The sequence below is a fragment of the Mytilus trossulus genome, unplaced genomic scaffold (assembly GCF_036588685.1).
Source record: "Mytilus trossulus isolate FHL-02 unplaced genomic scaffold, PNRI_Mtr1.1.1.hap1 h1tg000187l__unscaffolded, whole genome shotgun sequence".
In the NCBI taxonomy this organism is placed as follows: Eukaryota; Metazoa; Mollusca; class Bivalvia; order Mytilida; family Mytilidae; genus Mytilus; species Mytilus trossulus.
Genome location: NW_026963309.1, coordinates 211,888 through 230,452, shown reverse-complemented (window position 1 = coordinate 230,452; position 18,565 = coordinate 211,888). Strand labels below are relative to the sequence as shown.

Below are 18,565 nucleotides of genomic sequence, written 5' to 3'. Positions count from 1 at the left end.
AATATGACATGTGACACCTGATTATACAACACTCTTTATAAACCACTCTTGTACTGAACATGACATGTGACACCTGATTATACAACATTCATTAATCACTCCTGCACTAAACATGACATGTGACTCCTGATCATACAATATTCATTGACCACTCTTGTACTGAACATGACATGTAACACCTGATCATACAGGGATGATTTTAGGTGTTTTCAAATGGGTCCCTGGAACATCAAATTGGGAATTTTTGTTCACACAATCTAGGACGAAATAATATCATTTTCCTGTAAAACGGAAAATGAATATTATAAAGTTGATTGAAGAAGTTATTGGATTCAGACCTGCAATACATGTAATACATGAATACCATTGTACATGATGCACTATTATCTTAACTTTGGTAAACAAGGCATATATAAACCTATGGCAAGCCGTTTAGCTATTCGAATTTCATATTATCTCATAATATATAAGATATCTCATAATATATAAGATTTTTATAAGATATCTTATATAATTTCATTTTTTAAAGCTATCTTATATATTATATGAGATATCTTCTATATTTAATAAGATATCTCATAAAGTTCATAAATTTTATAAGATATCTCATAAAGTTCATAAATTTTATAAGATATCTCATAAAGTTCATAAATTTTATAAGATATCTTATATACTTTATACGATATCTTATATACTTTATAAGATATCTTATATACTTATACGATATCGTATATACTTATAGGATATCATATATACTTTATAAGATATCTTATATACTTTATAAGATATCTTATATACTTTATAAGATATCTTATATACTTTATAAGATATCTTCTAAAGTTTATAAGATATTTCATAAAGTATATGAAATATCTTATAACTATTTTTTATATAACATATCTTATAAAGTTTCACCTGTACACTGATAGGATATCATATTAAAGTCATAAGAAACCTCAAATCAAAAACAAAATAATGCATATGTTTTTTATAACTCAATGGATAGTTTTCATTGTAAAACTTATGTACATATACTTTTTTCTGAAGAAAATTCTTTAATTTATTCATATTTAGAAGAATTTTACTTTATTTGAATTGCTTCCTTCCAGCAAGCAATTCCCCCGATATATTTTCCGTATGCAAGGTGACCTCAGTGTGACCCATCTCGTAAAAATCAGGTGACCACAATACGCATGGATGTCCTTAAAATAAACTATTATCTGAATTTACATGTTAAACACGTGCTCAATTTCCATGCTTTTTTGTTTATTTTTCGTCAATCGTTGACATACAGGTGACAATCGTTAAACTTCGGCTTCAAAACACGAACTTTAATCACCTGCCATATTTTCACAACAACACTGACTGATTGAAAAAAAAAATGACGATTATACGAAATTTACACGAAAAAAATGATAAATTCGAGCACAGAAGACTAAGTTTATGATGTTTGTATGCATTGGTTTAAGAATTGGAAGAACATTATTTTTCACCGGTCACTCGTTTCTTATGACTTTAAAAAAATTATATAATATATATTATATGAATTATTTGATAATTTCTATACGATGTCTCTAATAATATAGCTTATATGATATATAAGATATCTTGAATAGTCTTTTTTATAAGATATCTTATATAATATAGAATATATCTTATATCGATTATAAGATATCTTATATAGTACATAAGATATCTTATACATATACTTTATATAAGATATCTTTTCTTCTTCTTCTTCTTCCGAATACGGGAGTAGACTCCTAGGTAGGAGTGTAAAACTTCCCGGAACTTGTGTGCTATGTACATATGGACTTAATTTAAAAATAATATGATAAAGAAAAATCGTTATCAATAACATATATACATTATGTACAGTGGCTTTAAAGTTTAATAAGTTGCTGTGGATCCTTCAAGTGTTAGAGTGGATATGCCACTTTTTAAGGATTCCAGGGTGTCAGACATACCTATTGCTTCAGGTAGTGAGTTCCAGTCCGAAGGATAAAATGAAAATTTATAGAAATCTTTATTTGTGGATATTTGCCTAAATTTATGTTTCCCCCTAGTACGTCTATCAGAAATTGTTAATTTGTCCTTAGGAACTTCTACTAACCCCCAATTTATTTTATACAGCATAGTTAATCTAGCCTTTTTCCTTCTTAATTCTAAATTTTCCCATTCCAATGATTTTATTAAATTTGAAACTGCTCCAGGTGATCTGTCTTTATAATCATTGAAGACAAACCTGGCTGCCTTACGCTGTACCTGCTCAACCTGAGTGATGTGTTGTTTTTTGTACGGATCCCAGACAGGGGAAGAGTATTCGACGACCGACGGACAAGTGATGTGTACGTAAGGTTTTTAACCTTACGTGTGCAGTTTTTTAAGTTCCTACGAAGAAAACCTAAGGTTTTATTTGCCTTACAAGTAATATTGTTAATATGCATTCCCCAATCAAGATCATGGCTTATAGTTACGCCTAAATATTTACTGTCTTTTACTGCTTCTAAAATATGATTATGTAATATATAATCAAAAGTGGAAGGTTTACTTTTTTTAGAAATATGAATTACATAACACTTCTCAGGATTAAAATTCATTTGCCAATCCTCTTCCCATTTTACTAAACTAGACAAATCTTTTTGAAGTAATTGTGCATCAGAACTATTATTTACATTTCTATATAATAAACAGTCATCTGCAAAAAGTCTTGCATTGCAAGTTACATGTTCGGGTAGGTCATTTATAAAGAGTAAAAATAATGTTGGGCCTAAAACTGTTCCCTGAGGGACACCAGAATCAACTGCTAATTTTGAAGATTTTACACCGTTTAGTAGTACTTGCTGTTGCCTGTCAGCTAAAAAGTCATTTATCCGATTTAAATTTTGATTTCTAATACCATAAAATTCTAATTTCTGGGCTAATCTTTTATGGGGGACTTTATCGAAAGCTTTGGAAAAATCTAAAAGTATGACATCTATTTGGTTACCATATCCCAATGATTTAGCAAGATCTTGTATGCTGATGATAAGTTGGGTCTCACAAGACCTTTTGCTTCTAAACCCATGCTGACTATCATTTAATATGTTATTAGTTGTAAGGTGTTTCCTTATGTTGCTTGTTAAAATATGTTCTAAAATTTTGCAACATATTGCAGTTAATGAAACTGGTCTATAATTAATAGCGTTATGCTTGTCACCTTTTTTAAATATAGGTACAACATTAGCCTGCTTCCAATCATTTGGGATTTTACCAGTATCAATAGATTTTTGGAAAAAGAATGTCAAAAATGGAGACAATTCTTCTGCAAAATTATGTAAAAAATATGGTCCGAGAACACAATTAATTCGTAGTGCATTTCTTTTAGAACATAAATGAAAATAAAAAAAATCCCACCTGCGCTTTCTCAATGAAACTTTTACAATGTGTTGTACTACTTTTGAGACAAATTATATCAAAATTATAGAAAACTTCATCGCCTCTAACTCAAAATATGGACAATATTCTTTTGACAGCTTCCGAAGTGCTAATTTTTAACCTTTTTCAGCTGGACCAAATCACTACTTTCCTGTAAAATTCGGGACCCAAATTTTTTTACAGTGTAATTTCACCCCCCTACTTACAATTTGAGGCATTAAACTCGGAGAAATAAATTTGGAAGGGGTATAAAAATTATTGGCAAGTAACCCACTGTTAACACTAGGGACTATATTCGTGAACAACGAAAATCAAGGGACGACAATTGTGGTCTCGGACCTAATAGGATAGAAAGAGTTGACAAATCTTAAAAAAACCTGGTATGACCAAAGCTTAATAAATTATAACACTGCTTGCAAAGTTTCATAACAATAGGATATATATTAAAGACAATATGTTAAATTCTATACTCATCTTTGCGTGTTAAATTTTGACGTTAAAATTGAAAAATTTCAACTATCAACATTTTGGGCTTTGAAAATTAAAATATTGCAAAAAAATACTTTTCAAATGCCCTAATATATCATTTATTATGTACTAAAAGCAATAGAGTACTCATTTGATTTATCAGACTTAGCATAATTATTCAAAAGTCAAATTTATATTAGCCTGGGCCTAAAAATTGAGGTTTTTCAATGAAAGGGGGCCTTGCATAAAGTTGTAATATATTCCAGCAATTTTAAATTTGTGAAGCTTTTTGGTTATAAATAATCCTTACATATGTATTGAATGTACTTTAAATAGAAAGAAAAGTTACAAATAACATATCATATTACTTTAAAAGGGTCTTAAGCCAAGCAAGACTGGTAAAAAATAAGGGTCAATTTAGGGCGGGCCACATATTTACATTAAAAAATGCATATTGAGGCTATAAGAAATAAAAAATTGTGTCATTTTTATCATTTCTATACTCATGTGACATGATACAACAAATCTGAGCACAAAAAGGCTCTTGCAATTAACTTTTCTTACAGACAGTATGGTCTGATACAAAGATTTTTGCCTTTTTAATGAAAAACTTGAATGCAAATTTAGTCTCAACAGGCTTATATTTAAACCACTTGCTATCCTACAGAAGAAGAGAAAGATATTATGTGAAATGGAACAGGTACATTAGACATTGTAAAGTGCTTTTGATACAAATTTAGTGAGGTCTTTATTGTAGACTTCAAATTTTATGTACCAAGAACCCCACTTTTGACTTCATCCAAACAGGGCGTTAGACATGGGTCATTTATTCAACACAATTTGTACATATTATCTGAGATAATCTTCTTTTCTGTAGATTCTGAGTTCATAAACAAGTAAAAGAACTAGATAAAGGCATAGAAACACAAGTATTGACACATGAAAACCTGTCAGATAGAAAGTCAGGATGCCATGAATGCATCAATATTGAAAAAGCCTTAAAATGCCTATTTTGACCATAAAATGCCAAAATTGGTAATTTTTGCAGAAATTCTATAAAATAAAAGTTTAAATCCTTTAGTTTCATGCTATTTGACAAAGTGACACCACCAAATCATTTAGGGAAGTTGCCAAAGTACAGATTCTATATTTACAGACTTCACCTCTTAGGTCCGAGAACACAATTAATTCGTAGTGCATTTCTTTTAGAACATAAATGAAAATAAAAAAAATCCCACCTGCGCTTTCTCAATGAAACTTTTACAGTGTGTTGTACTACTTTTGAGACAAATTATATCAAAATTATAGAAAACTTCATCGCCTCTAACTCAAAATATGGACAATTTTGTGTTTAAGGTGTCTCGAAATCTTTTGACAGCTTCCGAAGTGCTAATTTTTAACCTTTTTCAGCTGGACCAAATCACTACTTTCCTGTAAAATTCGGGACCCAAATTTTTTTACAGTGTAATTTCACCCCCCTACTTACAATTTGAGGCATTAAACTCGGAGAAATAAATTTGGAAGGGGTATAAAAATTATTGGCAAGTAACCCACTGTTAACACTAGGGACTATATTCGTGAACAACGAAAATCAAGGGACGACAATTGTGGTCTCGGACCATATAGTTTATAAGATATATATCATATACATGATATAGTTTAAAGAATATCTTATATAATTTATAAGTTATCTGATAAAGAAAACTATATGAGATATCTTATAAACTTTATAAGATATCTTACAAACTATATAAGATATCTAATTAACTATTATATAGATGTCTTATAAAGTTAATGAGATATCTTGTAGTTAGATTAAATAGCAAAGTTGCTTGCCATATCAACCACTGAAAAAATCATCCATTGTGTAATTTTTCAACAGATCATCTTTATAAACTTACCTTGATTCAAATGGATTTCAAATTGAACTGTTATATATTTAATTGATAAGATATTTAAAGCAATTGCACCAGTGAACTTCAGATTTATTTGGATCATTTTTATATCTTTTGAAACAGTTCCATAATGATGACATCGTATTTCCAGGGGGGGGGGGGGGCTCATTTCCAACATGTCACTTAGCAATGACACTCTTATAGTCAACATCAACATCTGACATGACAATGACACTATTATAGTCAACACCAACATGTGACATAGCAATGAAACTCTTTACCTCAACACCAACATGTGACATAGCAATGACACTATTATACTCAACACCAACATGTGACAGCAATGACACGTTTATACTCAACACCAACATGTGACATAGCAATGACACTCTTATAGTCAACATCAACATGTGACACAGCAATGAAATTCTTATACTCAACACCAACATGTGACATAGCAATGAAACTCTTTACCTCAACATCAACATGTGACATAGCAATGACACTCTTATACTCAACACAAACATGTGGCATAGCAATGACACTCTTATACTCAACACCAACATGTGGCATAGCAATGACACTCTTATACTCAACACCAACATGTGACGTAGTAAAGACACTTGTATACTCAACACTAACATGTAACATAGCAATGACATTATTACACTCACAACAAACATACACCATTGCTATATTACCCTTACACTCACCACAAACATACACCATTGCTATATTACCCTTATTCACAACAACTCATAAGATATGAGGCAGCTGGTAGACACCAAACATTTTACACAGAAATACCACTAAATATTTTCTAAGCTTTGATCATTATTTTGAATCGACACAAAATACTGTTAATCAGACAGATTTAATGGACAACACATATTTGTTAGAATTATATAACGTGGGGTCTCATTTTATTCGCAACACAGAACTGAATCAGATTGTTAAGGTTTTATTTTGTTTCTTGACGAAATTCTTTTTTGTAAACATTTGATTTTAATGAGAAATTGATGAGGAAAAGTTGTGTTAACTTCTTTAGTTTAATAATGTTAATCCTACAGATCTAATGTAAAACATTTTTTTTAAAATAACAAATACTTGACAGAATTATATTAAAGTGGGGTCTTATTTTTTTGTCTCTTTGTACTGAATCAGAAAATATTACTCATTTTAATGTTTCTTGAAAAAAAAATGTTTTAAAACTTTTGATTATTCTAGGTCATTATTGTTAATAAGACATGTTTAATGAACATCAAATATTTGACAGAATTATATAAATTGGGGTATCATTTTAATTGTCTTGTCCAGCTGAGTCCATTGATATAAATATTGTTTGTTTCTTTAAAACATTTTTTTTAACCTGACAGTTATGATGTAAGTTCTGACATCTCACAATAAAACATGTTGTTTATTTGTTGTTTATGTAGAATATCAATAAAAGAGTATCTGGCCATTTTATTCAGTTTTGACCACTGATTCATGTGATATATATTTTGTTTATATTTATTACACAACATTGACCAGTTTATGACACAAGTTTTGATGTCTGTTATATGTTGATATTACAGGGTGGAAGGACACCATTAATGTGGGCGGCTCAGTTCGGACACCTGGAGGTGGTGACGTACCTAATCACTCACGGCAGTCAATTAGACGCTACAAACAAGGTTATGATAGATATAATCACCTTACTCTGTCGAAACACCACTTTATACAGAATCTACACAAAAACATGTTAATCAGATAGGTTTAATCGACAACAAATATTTGTTAGAATTATATAAAGTAGGGTCGCATTTTATTCGTTACACAGAACTGAATCAGATAGTTAAGGTTTTATTTTGTTTCTTGACGAAAAATTATTTTGTTAACATCTGATTTTAATGAGAAGTTGATGAGAAAAAGTTGTGTAAACATCTTTAGTTAGATAATGTTAATTCTACAGATCTAATGTAAAACATCTTTTAAAAATAAGAAATATTTGACAGAATTATATAAAGTGAGGTCTCATTTTTCTTGTCTCTTCATACTGAATCAGAACATATTACTCGTTTTAACATTGTTTAATGTTTCTTGATTATTTTTTTTTTAAGCTGTTGATCATTCTACGTAATCATTGTTAATCAAACAGGTTTAATGGACAACAAATATTTGATAGAATTATATAAAGTGGGATCTCATTTTAATTGTCTTGTCCAGCTGAGTCCATTGATATAAATATTGTTTATGTTTCTAGAAAAAAGTTTTTGTTAACCTGACAGTTATGATGGAAGTTCTGACATCTCACAATAAAACATGTTGTTTATTTGTTGTGTATGTAGAATATAAATAAAAGTGTGACTGGTCATTTTATTCAGTTTTGACCACTGATTCATGTGATATATATTTTGTTTTTGTTCATTACACAACATTGTCCAGATTATGACACAAGTTTTGATGCCTGTTATATGTTGATATTACAGGTTGGTAGTTCACCATTAATGTTGGCCGCTGGTGAAGGACACCTGGAGGTAGTGACGTACCTCGTCACTCACGGCAGTCAGTTAGATGCTACATTCATGGTAATGGTAGATATAACCACCTTACTCTGACCAAACACCACTTTATACAGAATCTACACAAAGTCATGTTGTTAATCAGACAGGTTAAATGGACAACAAATATTTGTCAGAATTATATAAAGTGCGCTCTCAATTGGTAACACAGAACTGAATCAAATAGTTAAGGTTTTATTTTGTTTCTTGAATAAAAATTATTTTGTAAACATCTGATTTTAATGAGAAGTTAAAAAGAACGAGTTGTGTTAATATCTTTAGTTAGATAACATCAATTCTACAGATCTAATGTAAACCATCTTTTAAAAATAACAAATACTTGACAGAATTATCATGATTATATAAAGTAGGGTCTCATTTTTCTTGTCTCTTCTTACTGAGTCAGAAAATATAACTCGTTTTAATGTTTCTTGATTTTTTTTTTTTTAACTTTTGATCATTCTACTCGATCATTGTTAATCAGACAGATTAAATGGACAACACATATTTGTTAGAATTATATGAAATGGGATCTCATTTTAATTGTCTTGACCAGCTGAGTCCATTGATATAAATATTGTTTATATTTCTAGAAATTTTTTTTTTTTTTTAACCTGACAGTTCTGATGGAAGTTCTGACATCTCACAATAAAGCATGTTGTTTATTTGTTGTTTATGTAGAATAAAAATACAAGTGTGACTGGTCATTTTATTCAGTTTTGACCACTGCTTCATGTGATATAAATTTTGTTTATATTTATTACACAACATTGTCCCGTTTATGACACAAGTTTTGATGTCTGTTATATGTTGGTATTACAGGGTGGAAGTACACCATTAATGTTGGCCGCTGAGAGAGGACGCCTGGAGGTGGTGAGGTACCTCGTCAGTCAGGGCAGTCAGTTAGACGCTACAGACGTGGTAATGATAGATATAATCACCTTACTCTGACCAAACACCACTTTATACGGAATCTACACAAAATCATGTTATTAATCAGACAGGTTAAAGAGACAACAAATACTTGTTAGAATTATATAAAGTGGGCTCTCATTTTATTCGTAAGAATTATATAAAGTGGGCTCTCATTTTATTCGTAACACAGAACTGAATCAGATAGTAAAGGTTTAAATTTGTTGCATCTGATTTTAATAAGTTGATGAGAAAAAGTTGTGTTAACATCTTTAGTCAGATAATTGAAATTCTTCAGATTTAATGTAAAACATCTTTTAAAAATAACAAATATTTGACAGAATTATATAAAGTCGGTTCTTAATTTCTCTTCGTACTGAATCAGAAAATATTACTTGCTTGTATGTTTCTTGAAAAAAATATTGTTTTTAAAACTTTAGATCATTTTACGTAATCATTGTTAATCAGACCATGGAAGTATTATATTGACAGGAACTACAACGACTTATTAGCACTTATTTATAACCCGGGGAGCTCTGTAGAAAAGATATGGAAACTGACTAATTAGTATGTTATCGTTAATATTCCTTTGTGACCATGTGCGATGCCGCCGTCATAAATTGACCAGAGATACTTCTTATCAATCACGTGGTTTTAATCGAGACAGCTTAACAATAGTACCTGTCGGAAAACACCTTTACTTATTTGAATCGCGTCGGTAGACCTTTATTCTTGAACAACTTATTTAAACAATTTGACTGATGCATACAAAATGAAAATCGGCCCAGAATTAATTATTCTACAACGCTTTGAAATAGTGAGTGACATTATTTTATTAGTTTGTGGTGAAGTTTAAATCGCGATTAAGGTGTGTTCCGGTTACCGCCGGTAAACAATAAATATATTTGATAAATATTAAAACTGTGAAGTTAAGAGTTAAATATATGGTTAAGTTACTGGATTATCCTGGAAAGTAGAAATTTCCAGTTTACAATACGAAAATTAATCGAGCAAGTACCAATCAACAAAATACAGCAGAAGAAAACATAGATCTAACTACGTTAAATAGATATTTAGATAATACATTTTTGTCCTCTAAAATATGTTATGACTATCCGACCAAATGATACTGGTAAATATTATTGAACAGTCGCACAAGAATTAGTATAATGTCACTAAAAAAATCCCTGAGTCGCAGTATTAAAAGAATATTTTGAACACATCGGGGTTCAGCTGAACATTCGTATATATACCAACCAATGATCTTACCCTGGATTTAGAGCGAATCTAAATAATTCCTACATGTATTTGAAATTTCTTTGATCTTTTGATTTTATCAGAACTATCATTTACAATCGTCTAAAATATATTTACATTTAGTGCAATGTCTACCGAAAATAACGTTTATTCAATAAATTTGATACAAATTTCCATCGTCAATGTGTTTTTCTATAGCATTAATGATGACTCGCATTAATTCACCAATCAGTCAATCGGCAGTTAAGTATCGGAATCTGCCGAGGTTTGCCGATTGCTGTTTCCAAAGAATTTATCACAACCTTCAATTTCTTCGTTTATTTCCGTAATCCCGATTGCAACCGAGACCGACAAAATTGTAGGGCATCACACGCTGGTATGTAAATAACGTGCCATGTTTCAAGCTAATTAACATGTCATTAAATTGGACACGGCATCGCAGATGAAACGTTTGAAGTCAGGTCGTAGTAGTTCCTGTCAATATAATACTGCCATGATCAGACAGATTTAATGGACAACAAGTATTTGTTAGAATTATATAAAGTGGGGTCTCACAATTGTCTTGTCCAGCTGAGTCCACTGATATAACTATTGTTTATGTTTCTAGAAAAAAGTGGTTTTTTTAACTTGACAGTTCTGATGGAAGTTCTGACATCTCACAATAAAACATGTTGTTTATTTGTTGTTTATGTAGAATATAAATTCAAGTGTGACTGGCCATTTTATTCAGTTTTGACCACTGATTCATGTGATATATATTTTGTTTATGTTTATTACCCAATATTGTCCAGTTAATGAAACAAGTTTTGATGTCTTTTAAATGTTGATATTACAGGGTGGAAGGACACCATTAATGTGGGCGGCTCAGTTCGGACACCTGGAGGTGGTGACACACCTGGTCACTCACGGCAGTCAGTTAGATGCTACATCCATGGTAATGATAGATATAATCACCTTACTCTGACTAAACTCCACTTAATACAGAATCTACACAAAACATGTTAATCAGACAGGTTTAATCGACAACAAATATTTGTTAGAATTATATAAAGTGGAGTCTCATTTTATTCGTAACACAAAACTGAATCAGATAGTAAAGGTTTTATTTTGTTTCTTGACGAAAAATTATTTTGTTAACATCTGATTTTAATGAGAAGTTGATGAGAAAAAGTTGTGTTAACATCTTTTTTTAGATAATGTTAATTCTACAGATCTAATGGAAAACATCTTTTAAAAATAAGAAATATTTGACAGAATTATATAAAGTGAGATCTCATTTTTCTTGTCTCTTTGTACTGAATCAGAAAATATAACTCGTTTTAACATTGTTTAATGTTTCTTGATTATATTTTTTTTTTAAACTTGATCATTCTACGTAATCATTGTGAATCAGACAGGTTTAATTAGTGGACAACAAATATTTGATAGAAGTATATAAAGTGGGATCTCATTTTAATTGTCTTGTCCAGCTGAGTCCATTGATATAAATATTGTTTATGTTTCTAGAAAAAAGTTTTTGTTAACGTCAGAGTTCTGATGAAAGTTCTTACATCTCACAATAAAACATGTTGTTTATTTGTTGTGATGTAGAATATAAATACAAGTATGACTGGCCATTTTATTCAGTTTTGACCACTGATTTATTTGATATATATTTTGTTTATGTTTATTACCCAACATTGTCCAGTTTATAAACACAAGTTTTGATGTCTGTTATATGTCCATATTACAGTATGGACAGACACCATTAATTTTTGCCGCTGAGGAAGGACACCTGGAGGTTGTGATGTACCTCGTTACTCACGGCAGTGAATTAGAAGCCTCAAACGAGGTAATGATAGATATAATCACCTTACTCTGACTTAACTCCACTTTATACAGAATCTACACAAAATCATGTTGTTAATCAGACAGGCTTATTGGACAACAAATACTTGTTAGAATTATATATAGTGGGCTATCATTTTATTCGTAACACAGAACTGAATCAGATAGTTAAGGTTTTATTTTGTTTCCTGATGAAAAATTATTTTATAAACATCTGATTTTAAAGAGAAGTTGATGAGAAAAAAGTTGTGTTAACATCTTTAGTTAGATAATATTAATTCTACAGATCTAATGTAAAACATCTTTTAAAAATGACAAATATTTGACAGAATTATATTAAGTTGGGTCTCATTTTTCTTGTCTCTTCGTACTGAATCAGAAAATATAACTCGTTTTAATGTTTATTGAAAATAAAATGTTTTTAAACTTTTGATCATTCTATGTAATCATTGTTAATCAGACAGGTTTAATGGACAACAAATATTTGATAGAATTATATAAAGTGGGGTCTCATTTTAAATGTGTTGTCCAGCTGAGTCCATTGATATAAATATTGTTTATGTTTCTAGAAAAAAGTTTGTTTTTAACCTGACAGTTCTGATGGAAGTTCTGACATCTCACAAAAAAACATGTAATATATATTTCTTTAGGGGCCAGCTGAAGGACGCCTCCGGGTGCGGGAATTTCTCGCTACATTAAAGACCTGTTGGTGACCTTCTGCTGTTGTTTTTTTATTTGGTCAGGTTGTTGTCTCTTTAACACATTCCCCATTTCCATTCTCAATTTTATGTTGTTTATTTGTTGTTTATGTAGAATATAAATAAAAGTGTGACTGGTCATTTTATTCAGTTTTGACCACTGATTCGTGTGATATATATTTTGTTTATATTTATTACACAACATTGTCCAGTTTATGACACAAGTTTTGATGTCTGTTATATGTTGATATAACAGGACGGATTGACACCATTAATGTTGGCGGCTGATGAAGGGCACCTGGAGGTGGTGACGTACCTCATCACTCACGGCAGTCAGTTAGATGCCACAGACGAGGTAATGATAGATATAATCACCTTACTCTGACCAAACACCATTTTATACAGAATCTACACAAAATCATGTTGTTAATCAGACAGGTTTAATGGACAATATATATTTGTTAGAATTATATAAAGTGGAGTCTCATTTTATTCATAACACAGAACTGAATCAGATAGTAAAGGTTTTATTTTGTTTCTTGACAAAAAATTATTTTGTAAACATCTGATTTTAATAAATTGATGAAAAAAAGTTGTGTTAACATCTTTAGTCAGATAATATTAATTCTACAGATTTAATGTAAAATGTCTTTTAAAAATAACAAATACTTCACAGAATTATACGAAGTGGGGTCTTATTTTTCTTGTCTCTTTGTACTGAATCAGAAAATATAATTTGTTTTAATGTTTCTTGAAAAAAAATGTTTTTTTAAAAACTTTGATCATTCTACGTAATCATTGTTAATCAGACAGATTTAATGGACAACAAGTATTTGTTAGAATTAGATAAAGTGGGGTCTCATTTTAATTGTCTTGTCCAGCTGAGTCTATTGATAAAAATATTGTTTATGTTTCTAGAATTTTTTTTTTAACCTGACAGTTCTTATGGAAGTTCTGACATCTCACAATAAAACATGTTGTTTATTTGTTGTTTATGTAGAATATAAATGAAAGTGTGACTGACCATTTTATTCAGTTTTGATCACGGATTCATGTGATTTATATTTTGTTTATATTTATTACACAACATTGTCCAGTTTATGACATAAGTTTTGATGTCTGTTATATGTTGATATTACAGAATGGATGGACATCATTAATGTTGGCCGCTCGGGGAGGACACCAGGAGGTGGTGATTTACCTCGTCACTCATGGCAGTCAGTTAGACACTACAGACGTGGTAATGATAGATATAATCACCTTACTCTGACCAAACACCACTTTATACAAAACTACACAAAATCATGTTGTTAATCAGACAGGTTTTATGGACAACAAATATTTGTTAGAATTATATAAAGTGGGGTCTTATTTTTCTTGTCTCTTCGTACTGAATCAAAAAATATTACTCGTTTTAATGTTTCCTGAAGAATTTTTTTTTTCAAATTTGATCATTCTACTGAATCAACATAAAAGCATGTTGTTAATCATGTTAAATGGACAACAAATACTGTAAGACTTATATAAAGTGAGGGTTGCTATTATTTGACTTGTTACACTTATATAATTAAGAGTTTACTATTTTTTTACCTGTTTTGTTTTACTGAATCAGAAAATATGCATTGAATTTATATATCTTAATCTACCATTTAATAGTTTATACACAAATATAAATGGATATTTTCTTACCCGATGTTATATTTCTTACGTTTGGTAAATTGTTTGACTCCTCTCATGATTTTGTTATCACACACCATTAACATGTTTATATTTTTATATTGTTATAGCGTGGACAAACAGCTTTACATCATGCTGCTGAGTATGAACGGATTGATACAACAAAATGGTTGATAGATCAAGGATGCAGTACTTGGGTGAAATCATTGGAGGTAGCATTCAGTTTTATTCTTATTAGATAGATGGATATTTTATTCTCTAAAAACTAAAAACAAGTCAACAGAGAAAGTACAATTACAATATAAATACAAATACAATAGTTGAGGGTAAACAAATGCAGATAATATATAATAAAGTACAACCGTATGATGAAATATCTGTATAATAAACAGGTTAAACTAAATATGAAGAAATCAGTCTGTGCTTAACGTTTACATGGAGGGACTAACCTTTTTATTAATACACTTAATGAATGAACACAGTTTTCTTAAAACTGATTGTTTTTTGTCGAGCCTTCGACTTTAATCAAAAAAGCGAGACTAAGCGATCCTACTTTCCGGCGGCGGCGGCGGCGTCCACATATATTCACTCTGTGGTTAAAGTTTTTGAAATTTTAATAACATTCTTGAACTATACTGGATTTCTACCAAACTTGGACAAAAGCTTGTTTATGATGATAAGATAGTATCCAGAAGTAAATTTTGTAAAAATAAAATTCGATTTTTTCCATATTTTACTTATAAATGGACTTAGTTTTTTCTGCCTGGAAACATAACATTCACTCTGTGGTTTAAGTTTTTAAAATTTTAATAACTTTCTTAAACTATCCTGGGTTTGTACCATAATTGGACAGAAGCTTATTTCTGATCATAAGATGGTATCCAGAAGTAAATTTTGTAAAAAAATAAATCCATTTTTTCCGTATTTTACTTTTAAATGGACTTAGTTTTTCTGTGGGGAAACATTACATTTACTCTGTGGTTAAAGTTTTTAAAAATTTTAATAACTTTCTTTAACTATCCCGTGTTTGTACCAAACTTGGACATAAGCTTATTTATGATCATAAGATAGTATCCAGAAGTAAATTTTGTAAAAAAATAAATCCATTTTTTCTGTATTTTACTTTTTAATGGACTTAGTTTTTCTTCCAGTTAACATTACATACAGTCTGCAGTTTAAAGTTTTAGATTCATTAACTGTCCTAGATTTTTGCAAAACTTGAACAGAAGCTTCTATAATCAAAAGATAGTATCAAGAGGAATATTTTTACTGATTTTTTTCCTTAAATTTTGTTGAGCCTGCGATTTACAGCAAAAGTAGGCGAGACACTGGGTTCCGCGGAACCCTTACAATTTTTTTTATTAGGGGACAGCCTAGGCTACTATAATTATATGTCAATAAATGGATACAGTGCTGTAGATTATGCATTAATAAGTGATAGTCTCCTGTCCTCAGTGAAATACTTTAAAACTGATGATTTTACTTACTTATCAGATCATGTACAGATTCAGTTAACTTTAAATTGTAATATAAAACTAATTTTTGACCTTAAAAGTCATATAGAAAAAAAATGGAAAGATTTAAATACATATAAATAAACTGAAAATTTACAAAACTTGCTACTTAAATATGGAAAGCCAACTGATCATAATTCTTAATTCGTAACTTGTCAATTCATAACTTGTAGTTTTGTAAATTCATAATTCGTAATGCGTAAATTGTCAGTTTGTAACTTGTATATTTGTAATTTCAAAATTGTTAATTTGTAAATTGTCAATTTATAACTTGTAACTGTGTGATTTCAAAATTCCTTATCGGTAAATTGTCAAATTGTATATTGATGTTTTGCATGTTTTGTAACTTGTAACTTGTCGATTCGTGAAATGTCGATGTGTGAAATGTCAAAGTGTTAAATGTTGTCGTTGTATTATGCTAACGATCATTATGACGACAGATGGCGCTCGGTTTCTTCTTCGTGTACATAAGCCATCTGTGAGTAGGGGCACCTTCATATGGAGTATGTACCTAGTTATTTAAATCAATTATGTTCAGCAAATGCCACAAAAAAGAATGCATGTTTACAGGATGCCAGTTGTATTTTGCATGAAGACAACAGGTGGCGTTTCGTTCAAGCGGAAACTATATATAAAAACTTACATCCCAATGATAGTTCAGTCCCTCCACGTAATCGATCTCTCCCAATTGCGAGGTTAATGAAATAGTCGTTTGTCAGCGGAACAAAACGACAGAATTATTCAAGTAAATACAATAAGGAGATGTGTAAACAAACCGTATGATTGCCAATGAGACAACTATCCACCAAAGTTTAAATAAAGTCGGTGTAAATAAGCAAGTATAGGCAACTTAATTACGGCCTTCAACAATGAGAATACCTAATACCATATAGTCGTCTTTGAAAGGCTACATCATTACTTGAAAACCCAGGTACTAGTAATAAACAATTTCTGTTAATCCTTAAATGCTACTATCTTACCATTTTATTCTGACAGGATTGGATAGGGCTGACAGATATAAATATATATTAATATACATGCCAACTGAACTATAATTCTTGTCACAAAGCTTAAGAATTGCCGCTACCTGATTTTTCGTTCTATACAAATTAACAACTTAAAAGACCAAAATGTTCCCCTATCCCTCTCAACTGCTGCTTATTGCCCAGTACTCTTGGTAATATCCCCCACCGGTGCCACCCCTCCTTATAGCCCGGTAACCCGACGGCCAAATCTAATATTTCGTTGATTGGATCGTTTATTAACCAAGTTGATTCACGATGTTAATCAATAAAGCTAAATTTTTTGAAATTTGTATTTCATATGAATTTTTTAATAATTTGCAATGAGTTGGTAACAATATAAATATTTCCCACCCATATGTCAAGAAATGACCAGCGCTATTGACAAATCATGTTGTAATCCGCCTGACTCTTCTGCCGAGCAGTGAGCCAGGATCCCAGGCTACCCTTTTACTCTTCAAAATTATCAAGACAATCCCCCCGGTCAAACCCTAAATCATGTGCAAAGATTATCATGGAGAAATACAATTAGGGTAAGAATATGCATATTGGAAATAATTGCTTCTGGCATGCAAATGGCGAGATGGTGAAATTTTTTTCACTAGTCAAAGGGGTAGGGTGACACTTTGGCTAAAAGTGGGTGTAGGTTACAAACTTTTTTTATTGTCTGGTTCTATAGCAGAAACCACCTTGTACAGAAATTAGCTTCTGGTTTGAGCTTCTTGTCTGTATGTCTTGTAGTTTCAGGTTTGTGAGCGTTTTTGAGACGCAACCATCTTCTCCGGATTTGCAGTCTACTGTTATAAAATTTGCAGGTTGTCGCTGTATTCTTTCAAGCTTGTTGATGTTCGTAGATGTATAGGGGTCCATACTATTGACCAAAACCCATTATTGACCTGACCAGTGAATTATATGCAGTTTTCTTGCATCCCGATGGACAATATTTTAAATTTCTTATCAGCAATCCTAGTGTTGAGTTGGCCTTCTTGGCTACGTTGCAAATATGTAAGGCCATTTTAGGTCCCCATTCAGTTTTCTGGTTCCTTAAGATTTTGTCACAAAATATTGCATATTCAATACAGTTTTGATATAAAATATACATTAACTAAGTTACTCATTTAAATTTCGATTTGTTTTGCAAAGTACAAATATTATATAAAACATTTGTTATCTTCATTACTCAAGAGCCAAATTTTAAATAAAGATTGTTCGTACATTAAATAAATCATAAGTTAGTTACATTCTTTTCTGAAATTCTAATATTGAGCTCATAATATTAAGAAATAATGGGTGTCCATCCATTTCGCCCATCATACATTCAGTCAAATATTTGCA

General features: G+C 30.8%; 1 protein-coding gene across 1 annotated transcript in view; it reads left to right on the top strand.

Annotated features, from left to right (window-relative positions):
• The first annotated feature begins 295 nt into the window (after positions 1-295).
• Positions 296-18,565, top strand: part of LOC134700867 (ankyrin repeat domain-containing protein 50-like) — a 42,900-nt gene continuing 24,630 nt past the window's right edge. Inside the window, exons 1-9 of the mRNA XM_063562023.1 lie at positions 296-349; positions 7,358-7,456; positions 8,252-8,350; positions 9,146-9,244; positions 11,328-11,426; positions 12,225-12,323; positions 13,274-13,372; positions 14,159-14,257; positions 14,805-14,906. Coding sequence (XP_063418093.1) covers positions 296-349; positions 7,358-7,456; positions 8,252-8,350; positions 9,146-9,244; positions 11,328-11,426; positions 12,225-12,323; positions 13,274-13,372; positions 14,159-14,257; positions 14,805-14,906 — 849 coding nt within the window. The remainder of the gene's footprint in view (positions 350-7,357; positions 7,457-8,251; positions 8,351-9,145; positions 9,245-11,327; positions 11,427-12,224; positions 12,324-13,273; positions 13,373-14,158; positions 14,258-14,804; positions 14,907-18,565) is intronic.